The sequence below is a fragment of the Bos taurus genome, chromosome 10 (genome assembly GCF_002263795.3).
Source record: "Bos taurus isolate L1 Dominette 01449 registration number 42190680 breed Hereford chromosome 10, ARS-UCD2.0, whole genome shotgun sequence".
In the NCBI taxonomy this organism is placed as follows: domain Eukaryota; kingdom Metazoa; phylum Chordata; class Mammalia; order Artiodactyla; family Bovidae; genus Bos; species Bos taurus.
The window spans coordinates 92,172,111-92,198,675 of NC_037337.1; the positions used below are offsets into that span (position 1 = coordinate 92,172,111).

Consider the following 26,565-nt stretch of genomic DNA (forward strand, 5'->3'; position numbering starts at 1 on the left):
TTCAATTTTCACCATGGTCACAAACAAAATTCATAAATTACTACTGTCATACAGTACAGGTATATCCATAAGTATTAATATCAAATAGAAAGCAAAGTGTTGTCTCTCCTTAAACATGATCTTTCCAGAACACTCTAAGCCACTTAACTTGGGAGTAGGAAAACGCATCAGGCTAAATTAATCCTCTCCAGTTTCCACTGCACTGTTTAATCCAAAATCACCTATTAAAAGCACATAGGTTACCACATATATTAAAGTGACAAAATATGAAATTAAACATTTCTTATCAATAGTGATCCTCTATTGTACTGTCAGAGATGGAATTCCAAAGGACTGTTCAAGCTTTTAGTCAAAATGACAATTACAGTGCAAATACTCAGGCTCTGGTTTCTTAAGAATAGGGGTGGGAAGCAATCTTTCTCTCCCTCTTTCTTTGTAATTTTCTGCATTCTGTAAAGAGAGTAGAAAATAAGCACGGGAAATTTCTCTAATCTTCTCTCACAAAAAAGAACAATTGTCTCTTCAGTGCTGTTCCATGCTCACCAGATGCAATTTGCTTTGAGAACAAATGTATAAAAATCAAGGTTGTTTTTTTTTTTTTTAAAAAGGCTACCCATATCTGTATCTAATTATTCAACAAAGTATCCTCTTTAAAGTAATTACCAACTAACAAGGGTATGCGTCCTTTTGTGAAATGGAGGAAAAATGGATTTTTAGAAAACAAAAGCAGATTTTTCTATCAGCTTACATTATAATTTCAGGTTTGCAATTTTCATTCCTAATTTTCAATGGGCACGTTTCCTAAAACTTAAAAAAAAATTTAATCTGTCAATCTAAAAGGGCTAATGATCTTTAAGAACACACAAGTATATCTGAAGAACATCACTTTTAAAGAAAAACATTTTGTAAAAGAAAAAATAAAGCATTCCTTTTGTTTTTAAACCTTTTGGTTTCCTTGTTTCTAATTTTTTTTTATGCTTTATATATCTAAGAAACATTTAAAGGTAATCTCACAAGTTTCCTATAATAACAATCATAAAACATAACCAAGATGATAAAATGATAATTCATAAATCTACACTAATATTAACGAATGAATGAATGAGTGGAGAAAATGACAAAGCACCTCCTGACAGTAGGATTCCAACTGATAACTGTAATAGATATGACAGAATATTTTTTAAATCACTGTTTAGTATCACTTACAGCAGTAACTATTTCATGAAAGAATCAATAGATGCTAAAATTTGCAGGTGAAAATATGACGAAATATAGGCTATTTTCAAGTTTCAAAGAGTTTCCCCATAACACAAATAATTAAAAAGCATAATATAGTAACTTTACAGTAGAGAAACCTGGCAAGTAACACCTTAATCAATGTTTAGTTTTAATCAGTGATGGAACAAATCAACATTACATGGCTCCTGATCTGATAACCTAGGAAAAACACAACAACAGTTCTCTGGGTTTCCTGCCAGAAGTCCAAGATCTGAATCTAGTGATGAGGAAAAAAAAAATCAACAAACCTAAAACAAAAGACATTCTACAGAATAACTGGCTAGAAAAAAAAAGACTGAAAAACTATTCCAGATTAAAGGAGACTAAAGAGACAGGATGGTCAAATGCTTTATGTAATCCTATATTGTACTCTGGACCAGACTTTTCTGGTCCAGACTTTAAGCGGCAAAATTTTAATAAAACCTATAGGTTCACAGTATTGATCCAATGTTAATCTCCTGTGATAACAGAAGAGAATGTACACACCCTATTATTTAGATTTAAAAGCATCTACATTATGTCAGCAACTAGCCTCAAAAAAATAGATATACATACACATGGAGATAAATAAATAAAATAATAAAGCAAGTCTGGCAAATATGAGTATTAGGGGAATTGAGGCAAAGGATATACATTATTCCTTTGTTCTAATCACTCAATTTCTTTATAAGTCTGCAGTTTCAAAACAAAAATATTACCCTGGGCTTCCCTGGTAAGCCATTGCCTCAGTGGTAAAGAATCCACCAGCCAAAACAGAAGATCCCTGGGTCAGGAAGATCCCACATGCCATGGAGCAACTAAACCCACACACCACAACTAGTGAGCCCGTGCTCCAGAGCCCGAGAACTGCAACTGCTGAGCCCATGAGCCACAACTACTGAAGGCCGTGCGCCCCAGAGCCTATGCTCCCCAACAAGAGAAGCCACCTCAAGGAGACACCTGCACACTGCAGCGAAGAGTAGCCTCTGCTAGCCGCAACCAGAGAAAGCCCACATGCAGCAATGAAGGGCCAGCACAGCCATAAATAAAATCATTTACAAAAGAAAAATATTACCTAATGGATAAGTAACCTCCAGTTTGAATTTGACGACAGTCTAGTCCAGGGATCTGTAAACTTTTTCTATACAGAGCCAGTCAGTCAATACGCATTTTAAGCTTTGTGAGCCATGCAGTCTTTTTCACAACATCTCAACTCTCCTGTTGTGTCACAAAAGTACTGAAAATGGGTTACTCCGAACGTGGGTGAACCGAGCATTGATCCAGAATGTCTACTCTGATCTATGTTGATAAGGAAAATGGAGAACCAGGCATCCGTGTGGCTCCTAAGGACGGGCTGAAGCTGGGGTCTGTGCCTTCAGTCAAAGCTTTGGATGGGAGATCTCAGGTTTCAACACCACATGTTGGCAAAATGTTTGATGCTCCACCAGCTTTGCCAAAAACTGCAAGAAAGGCTTTGGGAACTGTCAACAGAGCTATAGAAAAATCAGTTAAGACGAATGGACTGCTCAAACAGAAACAGACAACTTTCTCTACCAAAAAGATTACTGAGAAGACTGTTAAAGCAAAAAGTTCGGTTCCTGCCTCAGATGACACCTATCCAGAAATAGAAAAATTCTTTCCCTTCAATCCATTAGATTTTGAGAGTTTTGACCTGCCTGAGGAGCACCAGATTGCCCACCTCCCCTTGAGTGGAGTGCCTCTCATGATCCTTGATGAGGAGAGGGAGCTTGAGCAGCTGTTACACGTGGGCCCCCCTTCACCTCTGAAGATGCCTCCTCTGCTGTGGGAGTCTAATCTGTTGCAGTCTCCCTCAAGCATTCTGTCGACTCTGGATGTTGAATTGCCACCTGTTTGCTGTGACTTAGATATTTAAATTTCTTAGCACTTTATAGTTTGGCTATGTATTAATGGTTTGTATTAATAAAGCAATTCTTTGTTTAAAAAAAAAAAAAAGTACTGAAAATGAATGGGGGTGGCTATGTTTCAATAAAATTTCATTACAAAAATCAGCAGTGGGCTAGATCCAGTCCACAGGCCAGTGTGCTGATCCCTGGCCTAGTTCACACCAAAGAAAATGAATCTGAATAATTATGCCTTCAGTTCACATGTACGGAGCACAAGCTAGACAATCTGTTAACTGTTTTATCCACATCAACTTATTTACTCCTGCACCAACATGATTAAATAAATGCTATGATTATTTCCATTTTCTACAGAGGAAATGATGTGAAGACTTGACTCATTAGAAAAGACCCTGTTGCTGGGAAAGACTGAGGCAGGAGGAGAAGGGGACAACAGAGGATGAGATGGTTGGATGGCATCACCGACTCAAAGGACATGAGTTTGAGCAAGCTCCCAGAGTTGGTGATGGACAGGGAGTCCTAGCATGCTGCAGTCCATGGGGTCACAAAGAGCCAGACACTGAGCGACTGAACAACAGCAAAGGAAACGAGTCTAGAGAAGTTAAGGAACTTGCCCAAGGTCATACATCCAGAAAAGGGTAGGCTCTGGGTTTGAACCAGGAAGGGTCATTTACATACAACGAACTGTAACAATATGCCGCACTTCTCACACGGACTGAACTGTCACTTGCAACACCCAGGAACTAAAACCATTTTAACAATAGCTAAACAACCACCTAACCTCAGGATTTACATTACGAAAAGCCACTTTTCACAAACCTCCTGTAGCTGCTGAGAAATAACTCCCAGTTGATCCTGCCGTCTTTCCACCAGCTCTCTTTCTGTTCGCATCTCCTTCTCTATTTCCTGAAGCCGCCGCTCCACTCGATCTGAAACCTTAACATAAACAAAGAAAAAAGTGCCATTATAGAGCTGCTAGGCAAAAAAAAAAAAAGACTAAACTGAAGAGATAGCTTATGCCAGACACACTACTGCCTAAAGCATTTAAGACTGCGGCTTATTTGTAGAACCATTTTTAATGACATTTATAAAGCAGGTCACAAAAATACTCACTAAAAGTTGCAACAGAAAACAATCATTAGTCTCCAATTAATCCAAACCTAGACCCCAGAAAAGACTGAAATGTTTCAAAATATAATGTGTGTCTAAAGATCAGAGTGAAAGGTAATAAACTAGAAAAGAGTGCCCTCTGGTGAGTTAGAAGACAATTACCAATTTTGCCTACAACTGTATTTATTACTTTATGAATGATAAATTGTTCTATTTAGTTATTTTTTCATTTTAATTATCTAAAACCATGACCTGCCTTGGAAGGTTTTGATGTTTATATGCAGCAAATAATTGAAAGGGCTTGTCAACCTTTGCTACTATGATGTGCTAAAAATAAACCAGCTGTAAAAAATCAAAAAATCAAGTCACATGGAAAAATGTTTAATTGGGACTCTCTAAAATAAACATGAAAGAATTTATTCTCTGATGTAAGATTTTTCCTTGCTAAAAGTTATTCACATTCAAACACACTTCATGTGTATTATTATACAGTCCCCTAAATAAAATATACACTACTTGACTATTTACATATATTTGGTATAGGAGGATACGATAAAAGACATTTGTATTCATTTAAGAGAAGCAATATATACAGCCCTGTCACAAGAAGTCTTTTGCCACAAATTCCATAGAGTCAATAAAGGTCTTGGTCACAAGGGATCTTACTGGGGCAACAGAAATATTCCAAACTAGATTATTAAAACAAGACCTGGTGCTGACTGTGGCTCAGAATGTGCGCTCCTTACTGCAAATTCAGGCTTAAATAGAAGAAAGCAGGGGAAACCACTAGGTCATTCAGGTATGACCTAAATCAAACCCCTTATGATTAGACAGTGGAGGCAATGAATAGATTCAAGGGATTAGATCTGGCAGATGGAGTGCCTGAAGAACTATGGACAAAGGTTCATTGTATTGTACAGGAAGGAAGCAGTGACCAAAACCATCCCAAAGAAAAAGAAACACAAGAAGGCAAAGGGGTTATCTGAGGAGGCTTTACAAATAGCTGAGAAAAGAAGAGAAGTGAAAGGCAAAGGAGAAAGAGAAAGATATACCCAACTGAATGAAGAGTTCTAGAGACTAGAAAGGAAAGATAGGAAGGCCTTCTTCAATGAACAATGCAAAGAAGTAAAGGAAAATAACAGAATGGGAAAAAGTAGAAACCTCTTCAAGAAAATTGGAGATACCAAGGGAACATTTCATGAAAGGATGGACATGATAAAGGACAGAAACAGTAAGGACCTAAAAAAAGCAGAAGAGATTAAGAGGTGGCAAATACACAGAGAAGAACTATACAAAGAAGGTCTTAATGATCTGAATAACCACAATAGTAAATTTGGAAAACTCAGCAGTGGCCACAGGACTAGAAGAGGTCAGTTTTCATTCAAAGAAAGACAACGCCAAAGAATGTTCAAACTATCTCACAACTGCACTCATCTCACACACTAGCAAAGTAATGCTCAAAATTCTCTAAGCCAGGCTTCAACAGAACGTGAACCAAGAACTTCCAGATGTTCAAGCTGGATTTAGAAAAGGCAGAGGAACCAGAGAACAAACTGCCAACAACCACTGGCTCATTGAAAAAGCAAGACAACTGGAGCAAAACATCTGCTTCATTGACTATTCAAATGTCTTTGACTGTGGATCACAACAAACTGGAAAATTCAAGAGATGGGAATACCAGACCATTTTACCTGCCTTCTGAGAAACCTGTATGCTGGTTAAGAAGCAATAATTAGAACCAGACAAGGAACAACAGACTGATTAAAAATTGGGAAAAGAGAAAATCAAGGCTGTATACTATCACCCTACTTATTTAACTTACAGAGTACACCATGCAAAATGCTGGGTTGAATAAATCACAAGCTGGAATTAAGACTGGCAGGAGAAATATCAACAACCTCAGATATGCAGATGATACCATTCTAATGGCAGAAAGCAAAGAGGAACTAAAGAGCCTCTTGATGAAGTTGGAAGAAGAGAGTGAAAAAGCTGGTTTAAAATTCAGCATTCAAAAAACTAAGATCATGGCATCTGGCCCCATCACTTTATGGCAAATAGATGGGGAAACAGTGGACACAGTGACAGATTTTATTTTCTTAGGCTCCAAAATCACTGTGGATGGTGACTGCAGCCATGAAATTAAATGATACTTGCTCCTTGGAAGAAAAGCTATGACTAACCTGAACAGTGTATTAAAAAGCAGAGCCATCACTTTGCTGACAAAAGGTCTGTACAGTCAAAGCTGTGGCTTTTCCAGTAGTCATTTACGGATGGGCGAGTTGGACCATAGAGAAGGCTGAACACCAAAAAACTGATGCTTTTGAACTGTGGTGTTGGGGAACACTCTTGAGAGTCCCTTGGACTGCAAGGAGATCAAACCAGTCAATCCTAAAGGAAATCAACCCTCAAAAGTTGCTAAAAGGACTGATGCTGAAGCTGAAGCTCCAATACTTTGGCCACCTGATGCGAAGAGCTGCCTCAACGGAAAAGACCCTGATGCCAGCAAAGACTGAAGGCAAAGGGAGTGGCAGGGGATAGGATGGTTAGAGAGCATCAAGGACTCAATGGACATGAGTTTATACAAACTCTAGGAGGCAGTGAAGGACAGAGAAACCTGACGTGCTACAATCTACAGGGTCACAAAGAGTTGGACACAACTTAGCGGCTGAACAAACAGACACAAAACTAGATTATGGTGACAGGTGCATAACTCAGTATATTTACTAAAAATTGTTGAATTGCACACTTAAAGCAGATTAATTTTATGGTAAACTATGCCTCAAATAAGGTTATTTTTTGAAAAGACATTGGTAAACATAAGTTCAATTAGTCAATAAAGGTTAAGCAAAAATATTCCATCAAAAATTAGTAGTTAACATTTACTAAGACTGGTAAGTTTTGGGTTTCCAACTTTGAGTGCTCAAGAGCAATTAAGATATTTACTATGATATTGAGTACTTTACTAAAACCTCAAAACACCTTTAGCATCAGGCTTCTAATTTATTCTAGCAATCAACCCTAATATCCCAACAATTTACTAATGTATCTGAAATAAAGGCAGTGTTTGCTGTTACAGAAACAATATTAAAAATAAATTTAAAAAATAAAGCTAATTCATTCTATTTTTACAAAGTGGTAATACCTTCATTGCTCACTCAATATGAAAAGTAATACCAACACTTATTAAAAATAAATAATAGGGAATGATCTCAAACATATTAGGATGGCGATGATCGACAAAAACCAGAAAACAATGTCGGGGAGGCTGCAGGGAAACGGAAACCCTGATGCATCGCTGGTGGGGTGCACAAGTGTGGGGCCACTATGGAAAACAGTCCAGTGGCTGCTTAAAAAAGAAGGAGCAGAGTTACCACGTGACTCAGCAACTGCATTTCTAGGCATACACCTACAAGAACCGAAATCCGCGTCTCAAAGACATTATTTGTATACCCATGTTCATGGCAGCATTACCCACAACAGCCAAAAGGCAGAAGCAACTCAAGTCTCCATGTACAATGGTGGGTGCAGGGGCCTGGGGAAGGAGGAATAAGTAGCTGCTGTTTAACGGGTGCAGCTCCAGTTTTGTAAGATGAAGAGACTTCTGTATTTGGTTGGACAACAATGTGAAGGTACATAACACTAACAAACTGAACACTTAAAAATGGGTAAGAAGATAAATTTTATGTTATATATACTTCACAATTAAAAATAAATACAGAATGATAAAAAAAGTTTTTAATCTGTTAATATCATCTATCAGAAGAAAAAATAACATTAAGTATTTTGTTGTATATGCCCAAGAAATCTTTCTATGCATATGTGTATGACTAGTCAAACATATATCCATTTCATTTAAATTTTTAAACAAAAATTGGGATATTAGAGCTTTGTAAATTTTTTCAGTTTATATATATATATATATATATATATATACATACAGTGCATATATACATATATACATATTTTTTTCTTTTTGCAGTTCACATTTCATGGATAAATTTCCATGACAACAAATCTATATCCTGATTTTTAGCAAAGGTATAGTTTTCTGTCCACTGATTAAAATAATTCCCTGTTTATAATGGGATAACTGTAATTTATTTTTACTAGCATATGTTGTGACAGATACTCCTGTATAAGATTATTTTTGTAAACTCAAAATACAATCTTTAAGTATAATTATTAAGGCAAAAGGTATGAGTCAAAAAAATTTTTTTAAATATGGACTTGACAGAATTTTGAACTTTTACTCAAATTTTTAATTGTAAAAAGACTGAGATGAAGCAAGGTATTAACCATGAATCACAAAACAAACTAATGAGAAAACTGATCCCAATACAAGTCTCCTTTTTTCAGCAGCATTTGTAATTCTCAACTCCATTTTCACACACTCATTCATTCAGTAAGAATACAGACACTAATTTGTTCCAGCTTAATGCTAGGCAGAAGCTAGAGATACAGCAATACACGGATGTATCCACAGACCCTACCTTTCAATAACTTTTATCCCCTGGACACTGAATGAGTAATTAGAAATTTTCTAATTAAATTCAATGAGTTGAACAACTGATATACTTCAGGAAACAGGCTGTGCCTATTATTAGCATCCTATCAAAATGTAAGCAATTCAAGTAACTAAATACCGAAATCAAAACCCAAGATTATTTAGCCATTATCTACCTTACCACCATAACTGGTACATGAAATGAGACTGAGTTACCATATTTGAAGGACTTTCCGTTTAACTAATTGTTGTGTTAGGCTGTTTCTGACAGGGTTTCAACAGGCTCTGCTTCCTGTGTTCATACACTGGTAATAATCTCTTCCCCTTGAGTGCGGGCTGGCCCTAGTACTTCCTTCTAGTGAAAAGAATATGATGAGAGTGATGATGTGTCATTTCGATGATTAGGGAACAATAAACTCTAACTTTCATCTTAATAGCATGTTTTCACTTCTCACTTGCTCGCTCTAGAGAGGCAAGCTGCCATGTTCTGAAATGCTTTGTGTAGAGACCACATGTCAAAGAAACAAGAGGTCTCTGACCAACAGTTCATGAGGCCTGAAACTTCAATCCAATAACCTAAAAGGAACCGAATGAGCAAGGAAGAAGATCAATTCTAGTGAAGCCTTCAGGTGACCGTAGCCTGTGAAAGACCCAGAGCCACACCTGAATTCCCAATCCACATTAACTGTGAAATAATAAAGGTTTAAAGCCACTACGTTTTGGGAGATTTGTTATGCAGCCATAGATAGTTAACTAATGTAACTTTTTAATTGATTTTCAAATAAGTCCTCACCCAAGAAATAAACTAGAGAGTCTGATGAAGAAGAAAATATGTATGTTTATTCCACTTCATCCACAAAATTTCTATCCATTTCACATAATTTTCTTCTCCATTTCTAACTATTAAGACCTCCATTTCATCCATGGTAGAGGGATTTTTAAATAGACAGGTAGCTGGTCAGTATTGAGAAATTGCTAAACAGTACTGAGAAAAAAATAAAAACATACACAAACTAGCATGATTGAAAATGAATAAACACATAAACTATTTTATGAATTTCATTGACTGTGTGGATCACACCAAACTGTAGAAAATTATTCAAGAGATTGGAATACCGGATCACCTTCAGTTCAGTTCAGTCCCTCAGTCATGTCCTACTCTTTGTGACCCCATGAACTGCGGCACTCCAGGCCTCCCTGTCCATCACCAACTCCCAGAGTTCACTCAAACTCATGTCCATTGAGTCAGTGATGCCATCCAGCCATCTCATCCTGTCAGCCCCTTCTCTGCCTGCCCCCAATCCCTCCCAGCATCAGAGTCTTTGCCAATGAGTCAACTCTTCGCATGAGGTGGCCAAAGTATTGGAGTTTCAGCTTTAGCATCAGTCCTTCCAAAGAACACCCAGGGTTGATCTCCTTTAGGATGGACTGGTTGGATCTCCTTGCAGTCCAAGGGACTCTCAAGAGTCTTCTCCAACACCACAGTTCAAAAGCATCAATTCTTCAGTGCTCAGCTTTCTTCACAGTCCAACTCTCACACCCATACATGACCACTGGAAAAACCATTGCCTTGACTAGACAGACCTTTGTTGGCAAAGTAATGTCTCTGCTTTTCAATATGCTATCTAGGTTGGTCATAAGTTTCCTTCCAAGGAGTAATCGGCTTTTAATTTCATGGCTGCAATCACCATCTGCTGTGATTTTGGAGCCCCAGAAAAATAAAGTCTGACACTGTTTCCACTGTTTCCCAATCTATTTCCCATGAAGTGATGGGACAAGATGCCATGATTTTAGTTTTCTGAATGTTGAGCTTTAAGCCAACTTTTTCACTCTCCTCTTTCACTTTCATCAAGAGACTTTTTAGTTCCTCTTCACTTTCTGCCATAAGGGTAGTGTCATCTGCATATCTGAGGTTACTGATATTTCTCCCGGCCAGATCACCTTACCTGCCTCCTATGAAACCTGCATGCAGGTCAAGAAGCAACAGTTAGAACCGGACATGGAACAACTGACTGGTTCCAAATCAGGAAAGGAGTACGTCAAGTCTGTATATTGTCACCCTGCTTATTTCACTTATATGCAGAGTACATCATGCAAAATGTCATGCTGGATGAAACACAAGCTGGAATCAAGACTGCCGGGAGAAATGTCAACAACCTCAGAAATGCAGATGACACCACCCGAATGGCAGAAAGTGAAGAGGAACTAAATGCTTCTTGATGAAGGTGAAAGAAGAAAGTGAAAAAGGCTGGCTTAAAACTCAGCATTCAAAAACCTAAAATCATGGCATCTGGTCCATCACTTTATGGCAAATAGATGGGGGAACAATGGAAACAGTGACAGACTATTTTCTTGGGCTCCAAAATCACTGCAGATGGCGACTGCAGCCATGAAGTTAAAAGACACACGCTCCTTGGAAGAAAAGCTATGACAAACTTAGCACATTAAAAAGCAGAGACATCACTTTGCCAACAAAATCTGTATAGTCGAAGCTATGGTTTTTCCTGTGTTCATGTACAGATATGAGAGCTGGACCATAAAGAAGGCTGCGTGCCAAAGAATTGATGTTTTTGAACTGTGGTGTTGGAGAAGACTCTTGGGAGCCCTTTGGACTGCAAGGAGATCAAACCAGTCAATCCTAAAGGAAAGTAGTCCTGAATATTCATTAGAAGGACTGATGCTAAAGCTGAAACTCCAATACTTTGGCCACCTGATGGAATGAGCAGTCATTAGAAAAGACCCTGATGCTGGGAAAGATTGAAGGCAAGAGGGGAGTGGGATGACAAGAGGATGGGATGGCTGGATGGCATCACTGACTCAATGGATATGAGTTTGAGCAATCTTTAGGAGATGGTGAAGGACAGGGAAGCCCGGCATGCTGCAGTCCACAGGGTCGCAAATAGTTGGACATGACTGAGTGACTGAACAACAACAAATATAATCATCCTATAGGGCTACCAAAGTATCTAGATCTAATCATCCAGAGAGATTAATATGCTCAAAATATTTTCCTTTTTCTACTGTTAATATTTGTATTGAGTCACTCAACTCCAACTAAGTCAGCAATAATCAAGGACCTAAAACATACATTTGGATAGCTCCAGTTTTCTCTTTGTCTATTCTTTCTCTTCTCTTTCTATGTTATATTCTGTATCAGTTAGGGTACAGTCTAGGCTCTTCCAAAAGGATCAAATACACATCAGATAAGATAAGGGTTTCTTTCTCTCTCATCTTACTGCCCACAAGAAAGTAAGATAAGCTGGCAGGCCACTCTCTTCCCTAAGGTCATTCAGAGATCCAGGTTCCTTCCATCTGTTGTTCCATCACCCCCAGACTGTTATCCTCACCTGCATGGTTTAAGCTGGGTCAGTGCCACAACCCCATTTCAACCCACATACAGACAGAGGAAGTTTCAGTCAAGTGGCTTTGTTTTCAAGGAGACAACCCAAAAGGTGCATGTACCACTTTTACTCACACCACTCCAGTACTCTTGCCTGGAAAATCCCATGGACAGAGGAGCCTGGAAGGCTGCAGTCCATGGGGTCGCTGAGGGTCAGGCACAACTGAGCGACTTCACTTTCACTTTTCACCTTCATGCATTGGAGAAGGAAATGGCAACCCACTCCAGTGTTCTTGCCTGGAGAATCCCCGGGACAGGGGAGCCTGGTGGGCTGCCGTCTGTGGGGTCGCACAGAGTCGGACACGACTGAAGCGACTTAGCAGCAGCAGCAGCAGCAATCAGTCACATGGTCACAACTTAGACACGTAGGAAATCTAAGATATGTCATCTGTACCTGAGTCATCACGGGCCTGGATAAAACTGCTGGGGGTGGGGAACAGGCTCATAAGAGGAGGAAGATAGGGATCTGATGGTAAAGGAAAGAAGGAACTCAATACAACGGGCCAATTAGAAAAACCTATCTTCATGCATATTGCAGTTTTAAGGTAAGACACATTTCATCCTTTTTGGAAAAGAGTACGATAAATGTTAATTCTCAGATGAAAGTATTAGAAGAGGACATTTAAAATACTAATTATAAAGTTGAGCAATATGCAACAAATTACAAACGCACATAAATTTTAATCTTACAAATCCACTCTTAGAAATTTATTCTACCAATTTACTTCCCCATGTGAAAAACGGTGCATGATCAAGATCAATAACTGCAGTGCTGTGGATAAAAGCAAAAGATTTAAACCACCTAAATGTCCATCAATATAAGACTGGTTAAATAAATTATGGGACATTCAATGGAATGCTTTAAATATTAAAAGAAAGGAATTAGGAAGCTCATGAAATATTAATATGGAACAATATCAAAAATATATTAAGTGAAAAAGGCAATATACAAAAGTGTTTTTACTATGCTAATTGCTAACAATAACAACAAAGGGAGAGTAAGAGCGGCCACTCTAGAGGTGGTGGCTATCAACAGAAGACTTGAGTGACAAAAGGGAGCCAGCCATGCAAAAAAATGGGAAAACAGAAGCCAATACAAAGACCAAAATGTAGGAATGAGTTTGGCAAAACCAAGGAACCTAGAGAAAGCCAGATAATGTAGGCAGTATAGCCTATGGTAAATAATTTGAAACAGAATAATCTCAGGGAGGGTTTTAAAAACCATTAGAGAAATTCACTGTGATGACTTCTTTTAAAAATCACTTGGGAGAATTCCCTGGCAGTCCAGCGGTCAGGACATTGTGCTCTCACTACTGTGGGCCCAGGTTCAATCCCTGCTTGGGGAACTAAAATCTCACAAGCTTCTCGACATGGCCAAAAAATAAAATAAAAATCACCTGGGAACTGTCAGCACAGATATGGACAATTGTAAGAGGCAAGAGACCAAGTTCAATGCATTCCACTGCAGTAAACTCAATAAAAGTGACCGAACAGAAGTATTAGATGATATAGACATTAAGCAAGACTGGAATTAGGAATTAAGCAAGACTGCAAGAAATAAAAAGGACAAAATTTGATAATGGACTGGAAGTGTGGTATGAAAAACAAGATCTGGAGTGAAACCTAGGTGACTGCTGGGTAGACTGTTACACACTTTCCTGAGACTGAGAAGACCAAAGGAACAGCAAATATAAACAGTTCTAAACAGAATGGCACAGGCTTTGTACCTAATGACACAGCACATATTTATAACTTTTGAAAGATAATTCCCAATAATAAGATTATAAGGACTTCACACATTATTGCCACCCCACATTTATTTTCTATTTCTGAGACCTAAGGGAAAAGCCTAATACTGAAAAATTCTTTTTTACCAGAGTCCATATTAATCAGTCAAATTCACTGCCAAGATATCAAAATGTCCTGAATCTCTAAATTTAGTTGTAAAAAAAGCAGAATAACAATGAACGTTAGGACAGCTTTTAAAGTCAGCATTTTAATGAAGAGAGATGAAACAAAAGCAAAAGCATTCTGTTCACAGGATTGTATTCTGGCGTTTCAATATGTTGATTCCTCAGATCTTTAATAATATCTGCTGGCTTAAAATCCACTTCAGTAAGTATTAGTTATACACGCTGCCATTGTAATCTCTGCAATAACTATTTTATTCTAAATGCAGTATTGGGGGAGTTCTTTGATTAATAATCAACTCATAAGCTGCTGGATCCATGTTTACATTTCGAATTTAGTGGCCTTCCTACAGAAATCAAAATAAAAATGTTTTTAAATAATCAAACTTAATATGCACTCCTATCACACTCAGCCAGATAAAGCCCAGATAACTAATGGACTAAAATTTCTCCTATGGTATGATGCACACAAAATATTGTTTATTATCACGATTAAGTGTTGACAGAAAATATTTCCCAAAACATCATGCTAAAATAATATTCCCCTTCCAATGGGCAGTTTGAAAACAAACAAACAAAAATTTATGACACCCAAAGGATTAACAAATTAGATCTTGGCATGTGCGATAGGAACTAATACTTTCTGCCTCTCAAAGAAAAATGTGTTCTATAAACTTTCAAGATATATTTCAGTTACTGAGAAAAATGCATGATAAACAACTGTAGCCTCAGAATAATGCACAACAAATGTGATTAAAAGCAGTTACCAAAAGAAATTGAAATTGGTAGAGGACAGGAACAGTCAGTCATTTTTCTTTATGTACTTGTACAATATTTAAAAGGTTTCCACAGTGAATGTGCATCATTTTGGTAATCTTATTTTAAACTTAAATCTGGAGGTGGGGACACAGTTGCAGCCTCTGAGAAGTTTAATGCTCAGACAACAAAACTGCATCTTCCCTGAGACAGACTATCATTAACTCACAATACAACACAATGTGTCAGACTGTTACAAAATGTAATCACTGACTTCAACTGGAATGAGTAACAAAATCTACACTAAGCCTTGCACAAACTGAAAGTAAACCTCATGTGGCCTTCAGAAGACCTTCTAAAATTCAACAATATTATTTTTTAAGCTTTGCATTAGACAACTGTTTCTTAATGAGAACTACATACAACCAAGTGAAGTTTGAGAGGATCTGCACAGTTATGAGACAAATCTGCTTTGAAAGCAAATTACAGAAAGCACAAAACAAGCTGTAACATCATAACTTGATGGGAGGAAATGGTAGATAAACAATTCAACAAAGTGCACAATTAGGTATGTACAATTTCCTAGGTTTTGACAACATAAAAGGATGTGCCCTGATGAGGTGGGCCCACTGGGTAGCTCGGCAAACAGTCAAGTTGTATAAACCAATCACACCAATGAGCTAAGCACTAGTGAGGTGTGACATCTAGCTGCCCAGTTATAACTTTTATCTAACATGGAGTAATTCTTAATACATGGTAATAATGAGAGAACTCAAGACATTCTTTGAATTCAGCTGTTAACTTCAAACTCGGTGCTTATAGTTTAGATCCACAGTAACATTCTACACTATATAGATACTACTTGCTAATTTTATTTGCTGTATGAAAGGAATATAAACACAGTAACTTGGTTCATCATGGCTTCTTTTATAAAATGGCGAAAGGTGAAACTTAGCAAATGTAATATGCATCATGCAAATTAGCATTTCAAACTCCAAACTATCCCACCTGTCTAACAACATCAAAAACCAGCATGGCAACTAGGTATGTCCATGGCTTACTCAGATCTACAAGGATCCCAGAACAATAAGAATATTTGAGTTTGCATCAAAGTCCTTGTAAAAAGCATGCTCACAAGTTATACACCTATGTAGCAAGTAAAGGAAGACTCAGCTGAAAAACTTGGTAAAATCATGTACAATAAAAACAGCAAACATAGTAATGGAACTTGATAGAAATAAAAAGATTCCGGGAGTTTCACTTCTAAAAATGACAGACTAGACGTGTGTGTTAGTTGTCCAGTCATGTCCGACTCTTTGCGACCCCATGGACTATAGCCCACCAGACTCCTCTTCCGTGGGATTTCCCAGGCAAGAATACTGGAGTGGGTTGCCCTCCCCTTCTCCAGGGAATGTTCCCGACTCAGGGATTCAACTTGCGTGTCCTACATTGAAGGCAGTTTCTTTACCACCTGGGCCACCGGGGAAGCCTGATAGACTAATTCAGACCAATCCTCCCACTGAAAATAACTTAAATAGCAAAAAATAATACTTTAATATCTGTTTTAAGGCACTAGAAAGCTTAAAAGATAAAGTCAGATGAGACCGAGATGCAAGATAAAGAAACCCAAAGACATCAGTCTATCTTCTCTCTCTTAAATATCAGCCCATTTCTGAAAATGAAGAAAAACAAGTTGATAATCCTTTCAAGGAAGGGTTAAATTTCCCCCATCCCCACATCCCAGAACTTTGGACTGGAATCCTAAAGGACTATATACCAGCAGTAAGGATGAATCAAAAATAGCTAAAACCTAGCGCTGAAGTGTAACACTGAAATATCTCAAAGATAAATGATAAGGTAATTCATGATTGCTATGGTCCCTAGTCTAATCTAACAAAAAGGAAACATGTCCTTTCATACATAATAATTATCAAACTACCTGTGCAAGATTTCTCTGAAGAGATGAATATTTCTGTCATCACAAATAACCAATCAAAACCAAAAAGAAGGCAAAAACAACGTGATTAAAATCCAAGGAAAACAAGAGGTAATAGAAACAGACCTATAAAAGGTCCAAATAAGGGAGTTATGAGACAAAAGTATATAGTTTTAGGATTCTGGCCAAAAAAAAAAAAAAACTACAAAGTAAAGAGAAAACAAATAAAAATTCTAGAAATGAAATGTTCTGTAATGACTAAAAATAAAAATCAATAGATGACTCTGACAGATTTGATTTAACCAAAGAAAGGAACTAAATGAAAGATCAGCAGAAAACATTCAAAATAAAGAATGGAGAAATAAATTTCTAAAATTATAGAAAATGAACCTAAGAGACAAAAAGGATAGACTGAAAAACTCTAACATTACATGAAATGTGAGGTCTAAAAAGAAGAGACAGAGAGTAAGGCAAAAATAACTTTTAAAAAGATAAGTGAAGTCGCTCAGTCGTGTCTGACTCTCTGCGACCTCATGGACTATAGCCTACCAAGTGCCTCTGCCCATGAGATTTTCCAGCCAAGAATACCAGAGGGGGTTGCCATTTCCTTCTCCAGGTGACCTTCCCGACCCAGGGATTGAATACAGGTCTCCCGCGTTGTAGACAGACGCATGATTGTCTGAGCCGCCAGGGAAGCCACACAACTATAAACATCAAACAACAAATCGATAGAACATGACTAGTAAAATTGTAGAAAACCAAAAACACTAAAAATTCAAAAGCAATTAAAGAAAAAACATGTATTATCCTCCAAAAAAAGCACCACTAAGACAAACGGCTGACTTCTCAACAGAAACAAAACTCAAAAAATGATAAAACGTTATCTGCAAAGTACAGAATGGAGAAACAACCGCCTATTTACAATTTTATATCTAGTGAAAATTCCTTTCAACAAAGAAAGTGAACTAAAGACACTTTCAGACAAATATAGACAGGACCTGTCTCCAAATGACGCACTCTAATAAAATTCTAAATGGAATTCTGTTTGGCATATGCAGATTCACTCTAAAGGAAATTTTAAAGTATGCTCCTAAGGCACATGTGGAATCTCAGAGATGCAGAAAGGAATAAAGAACACAAAAAGAAATGTAAATCAAAGAAGAATAAATATAAGGGTAAATCTAAAAGAACAATCTATATAAAATAATAATTAAAAGACACTTACTCCTTGAAAGGAAAGTTATGACCAACCTAGATAGCATATTAAAAAGCAGAGACGTTACTTTGCCAACAAAGGTCCGTCTAGTCAAACCTATGGTTTTTCCAGTAGTCATGTATGGACATGAGTGTTGGACTACAAAGAAAGCTGACCACCAAAGCATTGATGCTTTTTAACTGTGGTTTGGAGAAGACTCTTGAGAGTTCCATGGACTGCAAAGAGATCCAACCAGTCCATCCTAAAGGAAATCAGTCCTGAATATTCACTGGAAGAACTGATGCTGAAGCTGAAACTCCAATACTCTGGCCACCAGATGCAAAGAACTGACTCACCCTGATGCTGGGAAAGACTGAGGGTGGGAGAAGGGGATGATAGAGGATGAGATGGTTGGATGGCGTCACCAACTCAATGGTCATGAGTTTGGGTCAACTCCGGGAGTTGGTGATGGACAGACAGGGAGGCCTGGCGAGCTGCAGTCCATGGGGTCGCAAAGACTCAGACTCAACTGAGCGACTGAGCTGAACTGACTGATGTAGCTCAATGAATACAAAATTAAACTACATGATAGTAACAGAAAAGTGGAGAGTAAGATTAATGGGGTTAGGATTTCCTAGGTCCTGCATTTCCTAGGAAGACCTTAAAGTGCTAATTTATATAAATTTGATAAATTTAGGATGCATGTTTTAATCCTTTCATTAATTATAAAAAGAGTAACAAACAAGGTACAATTAGCAAGATAATATGGAAAATGAAAACTAATGAATCCAAAGGACAGAAAAAAACCTTTTTAAACATCAGAAGTGGAACCAATAGAAAGCAAATAGTAAGATGGTAGATTTATACAAACTAAATCAATATTTACATTAAATGTAATAGGGAAAATTTTAAATAATAATAGGGAAGCAAAGTCTGATGCTGTACAGAGCAATACTGCATAGGAACATGGAATGTTAGGTCCATGAATCAGGGTAAATTGGAAGTGGTCAAACAAGTTATGGCAAGAGTGAACGTCGATTTTAGGAATCAGTGAACTAAGATGGACTGCAGTAGGTGAATTTAACTTAGATGACCATTATATCTACTACTGTGGGCAAGAATCCCTTGGAAGAAATGGAATGGCCCTAATAGTCAACAAAAGAGTCAGAAATGCAGTACTTGGATGCAGTCTCAAAAACAACAGAATGTTCTCTGTTCAGTTTCAAGGCAAATCATTCAATATCACAGTAATCCAGTCTATGCCCCAACCAGTAATGCTGAAGAAGCTGAAGTTGAACGCTTCTATGAAGAACTACAAGACCTTTTAGAACTAACACCTAAAAAAGATGTCCTTCTCATTATAGGGGACTGGAAGGCAAAAGTAGAAAGTCAAGAACCACCTGGAATAACAGGCAAATTTGGCCTTGGAGTACAGAATGAAGCAGGGCAAAGGCTAATAGAGTTTTGTCAGGAGAACGCACTGATCATAGTAAACACCCTCTTCCAACAACACAAGAGAAGACTCTACACATGGACATCAACAGATGGTCAACACTGAAAACAAACTGATTATATTCTTTGCAGCCAAAGATGGAGAAGCTCTATATAGTCAGCAAAAACAAGACCGGGAGCTGACTGTGGCTGAGATCATGAACTCCTTATTGCCAAATTCAGACTGAAATTGAAGAAAGGGGGGAAACGACTAGATCATTCAGGTATGACCCAAATCAAATCCCATATGGTTATACAGTAGAAGTAAGAAATAAAACTTACGGGAATAGATCTGATAGACAGAGTACCTGATGAACTATGGATGGAGGTTCGTGACATTGTACAGGAGACAGAGAGCAAGACCATCCACAAGAAAAAGAAATGCAAAAAAGCAAACTAGCTGTCTGAGGAGGTCTTACAAATAGCTCTGATAAGAAGAGAAGCGAAAAGCAAAGGAGAAAAGGAAATATATACCCATCTGAATGCAGAGTTCCAAAGAATAGCAAAAAGAGATAAGAAAGCCTTCTTCAATTATCAGTGGCAAGAAATAGAGGAAAACAATAGAATGGGAAAGACTAGGGATCACTTGAAGAAAATTAGAGATACCAAGGGAACATTTCTTGCAAAGATGGGCTCAATAAAGGACAGAAATGGTATGGACCTAACAGAAGCAGGAGATATTAAGAAGAGGTGGCAATAATACACGGAAGAACTCTACAAAAAAGATCCTCATGACCAAGATAATCACAATGGTGTGATCACTCATCTAGAGTCAGACATCCTGGAATGTGAAGTCAAGAGGGCCTTAGGAAGCATCACTACGAAAAAAGCTAGTGGAGGTGATGGAATTCCAGTTGAGCTATTTCAAATCCTAAAAGATGATGCTGTGTAAGTTCTGCACTCAATATGTCAGCAAATTTGGAAAACTCAGCAGTGGCCACAGGACTGGAAACGGTCAATTTTCATTCCAATCCCAAAGAAAGGCAATGCCAAAGAATGCTCAAACTATCGAACAATTGCACTCATCTCACATACTAGTAAAGCAATGCTCAAAATTCTCCAAGCCAGGCTTCAGCAATACGTGAAACATGAACTTCCAGATGTTCAAGCTGGTTTTAGAAAAGGCAGAGGAACCAGAGATCAAACTGCCAACATCCTCTGGATCACCGAAAAAGCAACAGAGTTCCAGAAAAACATCTATTTCTGCTTTATTGACTAAGCCAAAGCCTTTGACTGTGTGGATCACAATAAACTGTGGAAAATTCTGAAAAGGATGGAAATACCAGACCACCTGACCTGCCTCTTGAGAAACTTATATGCATGTCAGGAATCAACTGTTAGAACTGGACATGCAACAACAGACTGGTTCCAAATAGGAAAAGGAGTACATAAAGGCTTTACATTGTCACCCTACTTATTTAACTTATATGCAGAGTACATCATGAGAAACGCTGGGCTGTAAGAAACACAAGCTGGAATCAAGATTGCCAGGAGAAATATCAATAACCTCAGATATGCAGATGACACCACCCTTATGGCAGAAAGTGAAGAAGAACTAAAGAGCCTCTTGATGAAAGTGAAACAGGAGAGTGAGAAAGTTGGCTTAAACATTCAGAAAACTAAGATCATGGCATCTAGTTCCATCAGATCAGATCAGATCAAATCAGTCGCTCAGTCGTGTCTGACTCTTTGTGACCCCATGAATCACAGCACACCAGGCCTCCCTGTCCATCACCAACTCCCGGAGTTCACTGAGACTCACGTCCATCGAGTCAGTGATGCCATCCAGCCATCTCATGCTCTGCCGTCCCCTTCTCCTCCTGCCCCCAATCCCTCCCAGCATCAGAGTCTTTGCCAATGAGTCAACTCTTCGTATGAGGTGGCCGAAGTACCGGAGCTTCAGCTTTAGCATCATTCCTTCCAAAGATACCCCAGGGCTGATCTCCTTCAGAATGGACTGGTTGGATCTCCTTGCAGTCCAAGGGACTCTCAAGAGTCTTCCCCAGCACCACAGTTCAAAAGCATCAATTCTTCGGTGCTCAGCCTTCTTCACAGTCCAACTCTCACATCCATACATGACCACAGGAAAAACCATAGCCTTGACTAGACGGACCTTTGTTGGCAAAGTAATGTCTCTGCTTTTAAATATGCTGGTCCTATCACTTCACGGCAAATAGATGGGGAAACAGTGGAAACAGTGGCTGACTTTATTTTTGGGGGCTCCAAAATCACTGCAGATGGTGACTGCAGCCATGAAATTGGAAGGAAAGTTATGACCAAACTAAACAGCATATTAAATAGCAGACATTACTTTGCCAACAAAGGTCCATCTAGTCAAGGCTATGGTTTTTCCAGTAGTCATGAATGGATATTAGAGTTGGACTCTAAAGAAAGCTGAGCGCCAAAGAATTGATGGTTTTGAACTGCGGTGATGGAGAAGACTCTTGAGAGTCCCATGGACTGCAAGGAGATTCAACTAGTCCATCCTAAAGTAGATGAGTCCTGGGTGTTCACTGCAAGGACTGATGTTGAAGCTGAAACTCCAATACTTTGGCCACCTGATGCAAAGAGCTGACTCACTGGAAAAGACCATGATGCTGGTTAAGATTGAGAGCAGGAGAAGGGGACAACAGAGGATAAGATGGTTGGATGGCATCACCGACTCAATGGACATGAGTCTGGGTAAACTCCGGGAGTTGGTGATGGACAGGGAAACCTGGCGTGCTGCAGTTCATGAGGTTGGAAAGAGTCAGACATGACTGAGTGACTGAACTGAACTGAATAGGGAAAATTCTCCTAATGACAAAGATTGTCACATTTTTAAACGTTAAATGACACAGTATAAAATAGCATAAAAATACCAAGTTCAGTTCGGTTCAGTCACTCAGTCGTGTCCAACTCTTTGCGACCACATGAATCGCAGCACGCCAGGCCTCCCTGTCCATCACCAACTCCCGGAGTTCACTCAAACTCACATCCATCGAGTCAGTGATACCATCCAGCCATCTCATCCTCTGTCGTCCCCTTCTCCTCCTGCCCTCAATCCCTCCCAGCATCAGAGTCTTTGCCAATGAGTCAACTCTTAGCAAGAGGTGGCCAGGACTGATCTCCTTTAGAATGGACGGGTTGGATCTCCTTGCAGTCCAAGGGACTCTCAAGAGTCTTCTCCAACACCACAGTTCAAAAGCATCAATTCTTTGGCACTCTGCTTTCTTCACAGTCCAACTCTCACATCCACACCTGACCACTGGAAAAACCTTAGCCTTGACTAGACGGACCTTTGTTGGCAAAGTAATGTCTCTGCTTTTCAATATGCTATCTAGGTTAGTCATAACTTTCCTTCCAAGGAGTAGGTGTCTTTTAATTTCATGGCTGCAGTCACCATCTGCAGTGTTTTGGAGCCCAAAAAAATAAAGTCTGATACTGTTTCCCCATCTATTTCCCATGAAGTGATGGGACAAGATGCCATGATCTTCGTTTTCTGAATGTTGAGTTTTAAGCCAACTTTTTCACTCTCCTCTTTCACTTTCATCAAGAGGCTTTTTAATTCCTCTTCACTTTTTGCCATAAGGGTGGTGTCATCTGCATATCTGAGGTTATTGATATTTCTCCCAGCAATCTTGATTCCAACTTGTGCTTCTTCCACCCCAGCGTTTCTCATGATGTATTCTGCATATAAGTTAAATAAGCAGGGTGACAATATACAGCCTTGACGTACTCCTTCTCCTATTTGGAACCAGTCTGTTGTTCCATGTCCAGTAATAAAATTAAGGCATAAATCTTATAAACAGTGTATTAGTTTGACTAATACACTATTCTCTCCAAGCTGATATAGAAACAATGTAATACAATCAAGATCGGCACGTTTTTAAACAATTTCACATTGATTCTAAGCTAAACACAAAGAGTAAAAAACACCAGACAATCTTGAAGAACAAAGTAAAAGGACTTACTCTATCATATCACAACCTTTCACAAAGGAATATCAAGACAGTGTAATATTAATCACTATTATTCAGACATAAAGATGACATAAATCCATTTCCAGCCACAGAGAAGAAAAGTATTAGGTTGGTGCAAAAGTAATTGTGGTTTCGGACCGTGAATATTAAATCATTATAACTAGTCTCAAACACATCTTTATTAATCAAGATAGGAACCATTACAATCAACACATTTTTGCCAATGAGAAATTAATTTCTTTATTCCTATAGTATAAAAAATCCATGCATCAGAATTCAATGAACTCTTGAAAAGTACTTTCTACCTCCTGCTGGTTGTGGAAGCATCTTCCCTGCAAAAAGTTGTTGAGATGCTTGCAAGAAGTGGTAGTTGGTTGGTGAGAAGTCAGGTGAAGATGATGGATGAAGCAAACTTTGTGTCCAATTTGTTCAACTTTTGAAGTGTTGGTTGTGTGATGTACAGTCAGGCATTGTCTTGGAGAAGAACTGGGCCCTTTCTGTTGACCAATGCCAGCTGCAGGCATTACAGTTTTGGGAGCATGTCATCGATTTGCTGAGCATACTTCTCAGATGTAGTGGTTTTGCTGGGATTCAGAAAGCTGTAGTGGATCAGACCAGCAGCAGACTACCAAACAGTGACCATGACCTTTTTTTTGGTACGCATTTGACTTTGGGAAATGCTTTGGAGCTTCTTGTCAGTCCAACCACTGAGCTGATCACTGCTGGTTGTTATAAAAAATCCACTTTTCATCACACATCACAACCTAATCGAGAAATGGTTCATTATTGTTGCATTCAGTTCAGTTGCTCAGTCATGTCCGACTCTTTGTAACCCCAAGGATTGAAGCACGCCAGGCTTCCCTGTCCATCACCAACTCCCAGAGCTTGCTCAAACTCATGTCCATTGAGTCGGTGATGCCATCCAACCATCTCATCCTCTGTCATCCCCTTCTCCTCCTGCTTTCAGTCTTTCCCAGCATCAGGGTCTTTTCCAACAAGTCAGTTCTTTGCCTCAGGTGGCCAAAGTATTGGAGTTTCAGCTTCAGCATCAGTCCTTCCAATGAATATTCAGGATTGATTTCCTTTAGGACTGACTGGTTGGATCTCCTTGCAGTCCAAGGGACTCTCAAGAGCCTTCTCTAAGACCACAGGTCAAAAGCATCAATTCTTAGACACTCAGCTTTCTTTATGGTCCAACTCTCACATCCATACATGACCACTGGAAAAACCATAGGTTTGACTAGGTTGACCTTTGTTGGCAAAGTAATGTCTCTGCTTTTTAATATGCTGTCCAGGTTGGTCATAGCTTTTCTTCCAAGGAGCAAAATATTGTTGCATAGAATAAGGAAAGACAACACTTCAAAATGATGATTTTGTGGATTTTTGGTCAGCTCATGAAGCACCCACTTATCAAGCTTTTTCACCTTTCCAATTTGCTTCAAATGTCAAACAACCACAGAATGGTCGACACTGAATTCTTCGGCAGCTTCTGATGCAGTTGAAAGAGGATCAGCTTCAGTGATTGCTCTCAGTTGGTCACTGTCAACTTCCAATGGTCGGCCACTATGCTCCTCGTCTTCCAGGCTCTCATCTCCTTCGCAAAACTTCTTGAACCACCAGTGCACTGTATGCTCATTAGCAGTTCCTGGGCCAAATGCGTTGTTGATGTTGCAAGTTGTCTCCACTGTTTTATTATCATTTTGAACTCAAATAAGAAAATCGCTCAAACTTGCTTTTTGTCTAACATCATTTCCATAGTCTAAAATACATATAAAATAAATAGCAAGAAGTTATTAGCACAGAAACATAAAGCAATAAATGTGCATTAAAATGATATATGACATAACCACATTTAAGAATGTATTCCAATATCAAAGGGCAAATTTCAACAATGCAAAAACCACAATTATTATACATCTGCACCAACCTAATAGAAATGATCACATAATATTAACTGATGTAGGGATACAGGGAAAGACAAGTATCATACGATATCACTTCTAGGTGGAATCCGATGAACTTTTTTCCAAAGAGAAACAGCTTCACAGATTTAGAATTGAAATTTATGGTTACAAAAAAAAAAAAATGAGTTGGGCAGGGAGGAATCAGCTGGTTCATACAAACTTAAAACTACGATTTATAAAACAATCCACAAGGACCCACGGTATAGCACAAGGAACTCTATTCAAAAAGAAAGTACGATATGAGCACTGGGATAGACAAATTAACCAGAGGATTGAACAGAGAGTCCAGTAACAGATGACTGCACGTATGAACACTTTATTTATGACCAGGACAGGACTGTAAAGTGGTGGAGAAATGTAGTCCTTTCAGTAAACGAGACTGAATCAACTGGATATCCATATAAAATGTATGACCTCTGCTTCACATCAGAAACAAATATCTATTTCAAGTACATAATAGATTTTAATGTGAGAGGTAAAACACTATGCTCTTAAAAGATTATATAAGGGAATATTTTCATGGTTTTAAAATAAGGACCAATTCCTTAAATAGGTCAAAAAAGCACTAACCAAAAAAGATGGAAAATGAATTAAATTAGATTTTAACAAAAGACTCAAATTAAGAGAGTTTAAGAACAACAACAACAAAAAAAAAAACCCCAAAGAAACAGCTGTGGAATGGGAGACAATAGATGCAAAAGAGATAACTGACAAAGTGCTCATGTAAAAACTTATTAAAACCTCCCACAAATCAATAACAAAAAGACAATCAACCCAATAAAAACAGTGGGCAAAAGAAAAACTGGCATTTCACGAAAGAAAATAGCCAGTAGCCAAACATGAAAAGATGCTGATCACCATTAATCATGAAAATGCCAATTAGAACCATGATGAGATACTGTAAGTACCTAACACAATGGCTGCTAATGAAAGACTAATAATATCAAGTCTTTGAAAAGCAACACAGTTTCTCACACACTACCGGGAGTGTAAATTAGTGAAGCTACTTTGGACATCTGTCTATCAGTATCTACTAAGTTGGAAGGCACCTAGCAACTGCACTCCATGGTATATACCAAAAGAAATACATGCACATGTGCACTAAAAAAGATTGGTAACAGTAGAGTATTTGTTCAGTTCAGTTCAGTTCACTTGCTCAGTCATGTCCGACTCTTTGCGACCCCATGAATCGCAGCA

At 38.4% G+C, this 26,565-nt stretch overlaps 1 protein-coding gene and 1 pseudogene across 11 annotated transcripts in view; one reads left to right on the top strand and one right to left on the bottom strand.

The window, feature by feature from the left end:
• The window catches only part of CEP128 (centrosomal protein 128), a 480,417-nt gene that overhangs the window by 396,481 nt on the left and 57,371 nt on the right, over positions 1 to 26,565 (bottom strand). For all 11 annotated transcript variants that reach the window (XM_059890961.1, XM_059890959.1, XM_059890957.1 and 8 more), the window contains one exon: positions 3,960 to 4,076. In XM_059890961.1, coding sequence (XP_059746944.1) covers positions 3,960 to 4,076 — 117 coding nt within the window. The remainder of the gene's footprint in view (positions 1 to 3,959; positions 4,077 to 26,565) is intronic.
• LOC510673 (pituitary tumor-transforming 1 pseudogene) lies at positions 2,511 to 3,183 on the top strand (annotated as a pseudogene).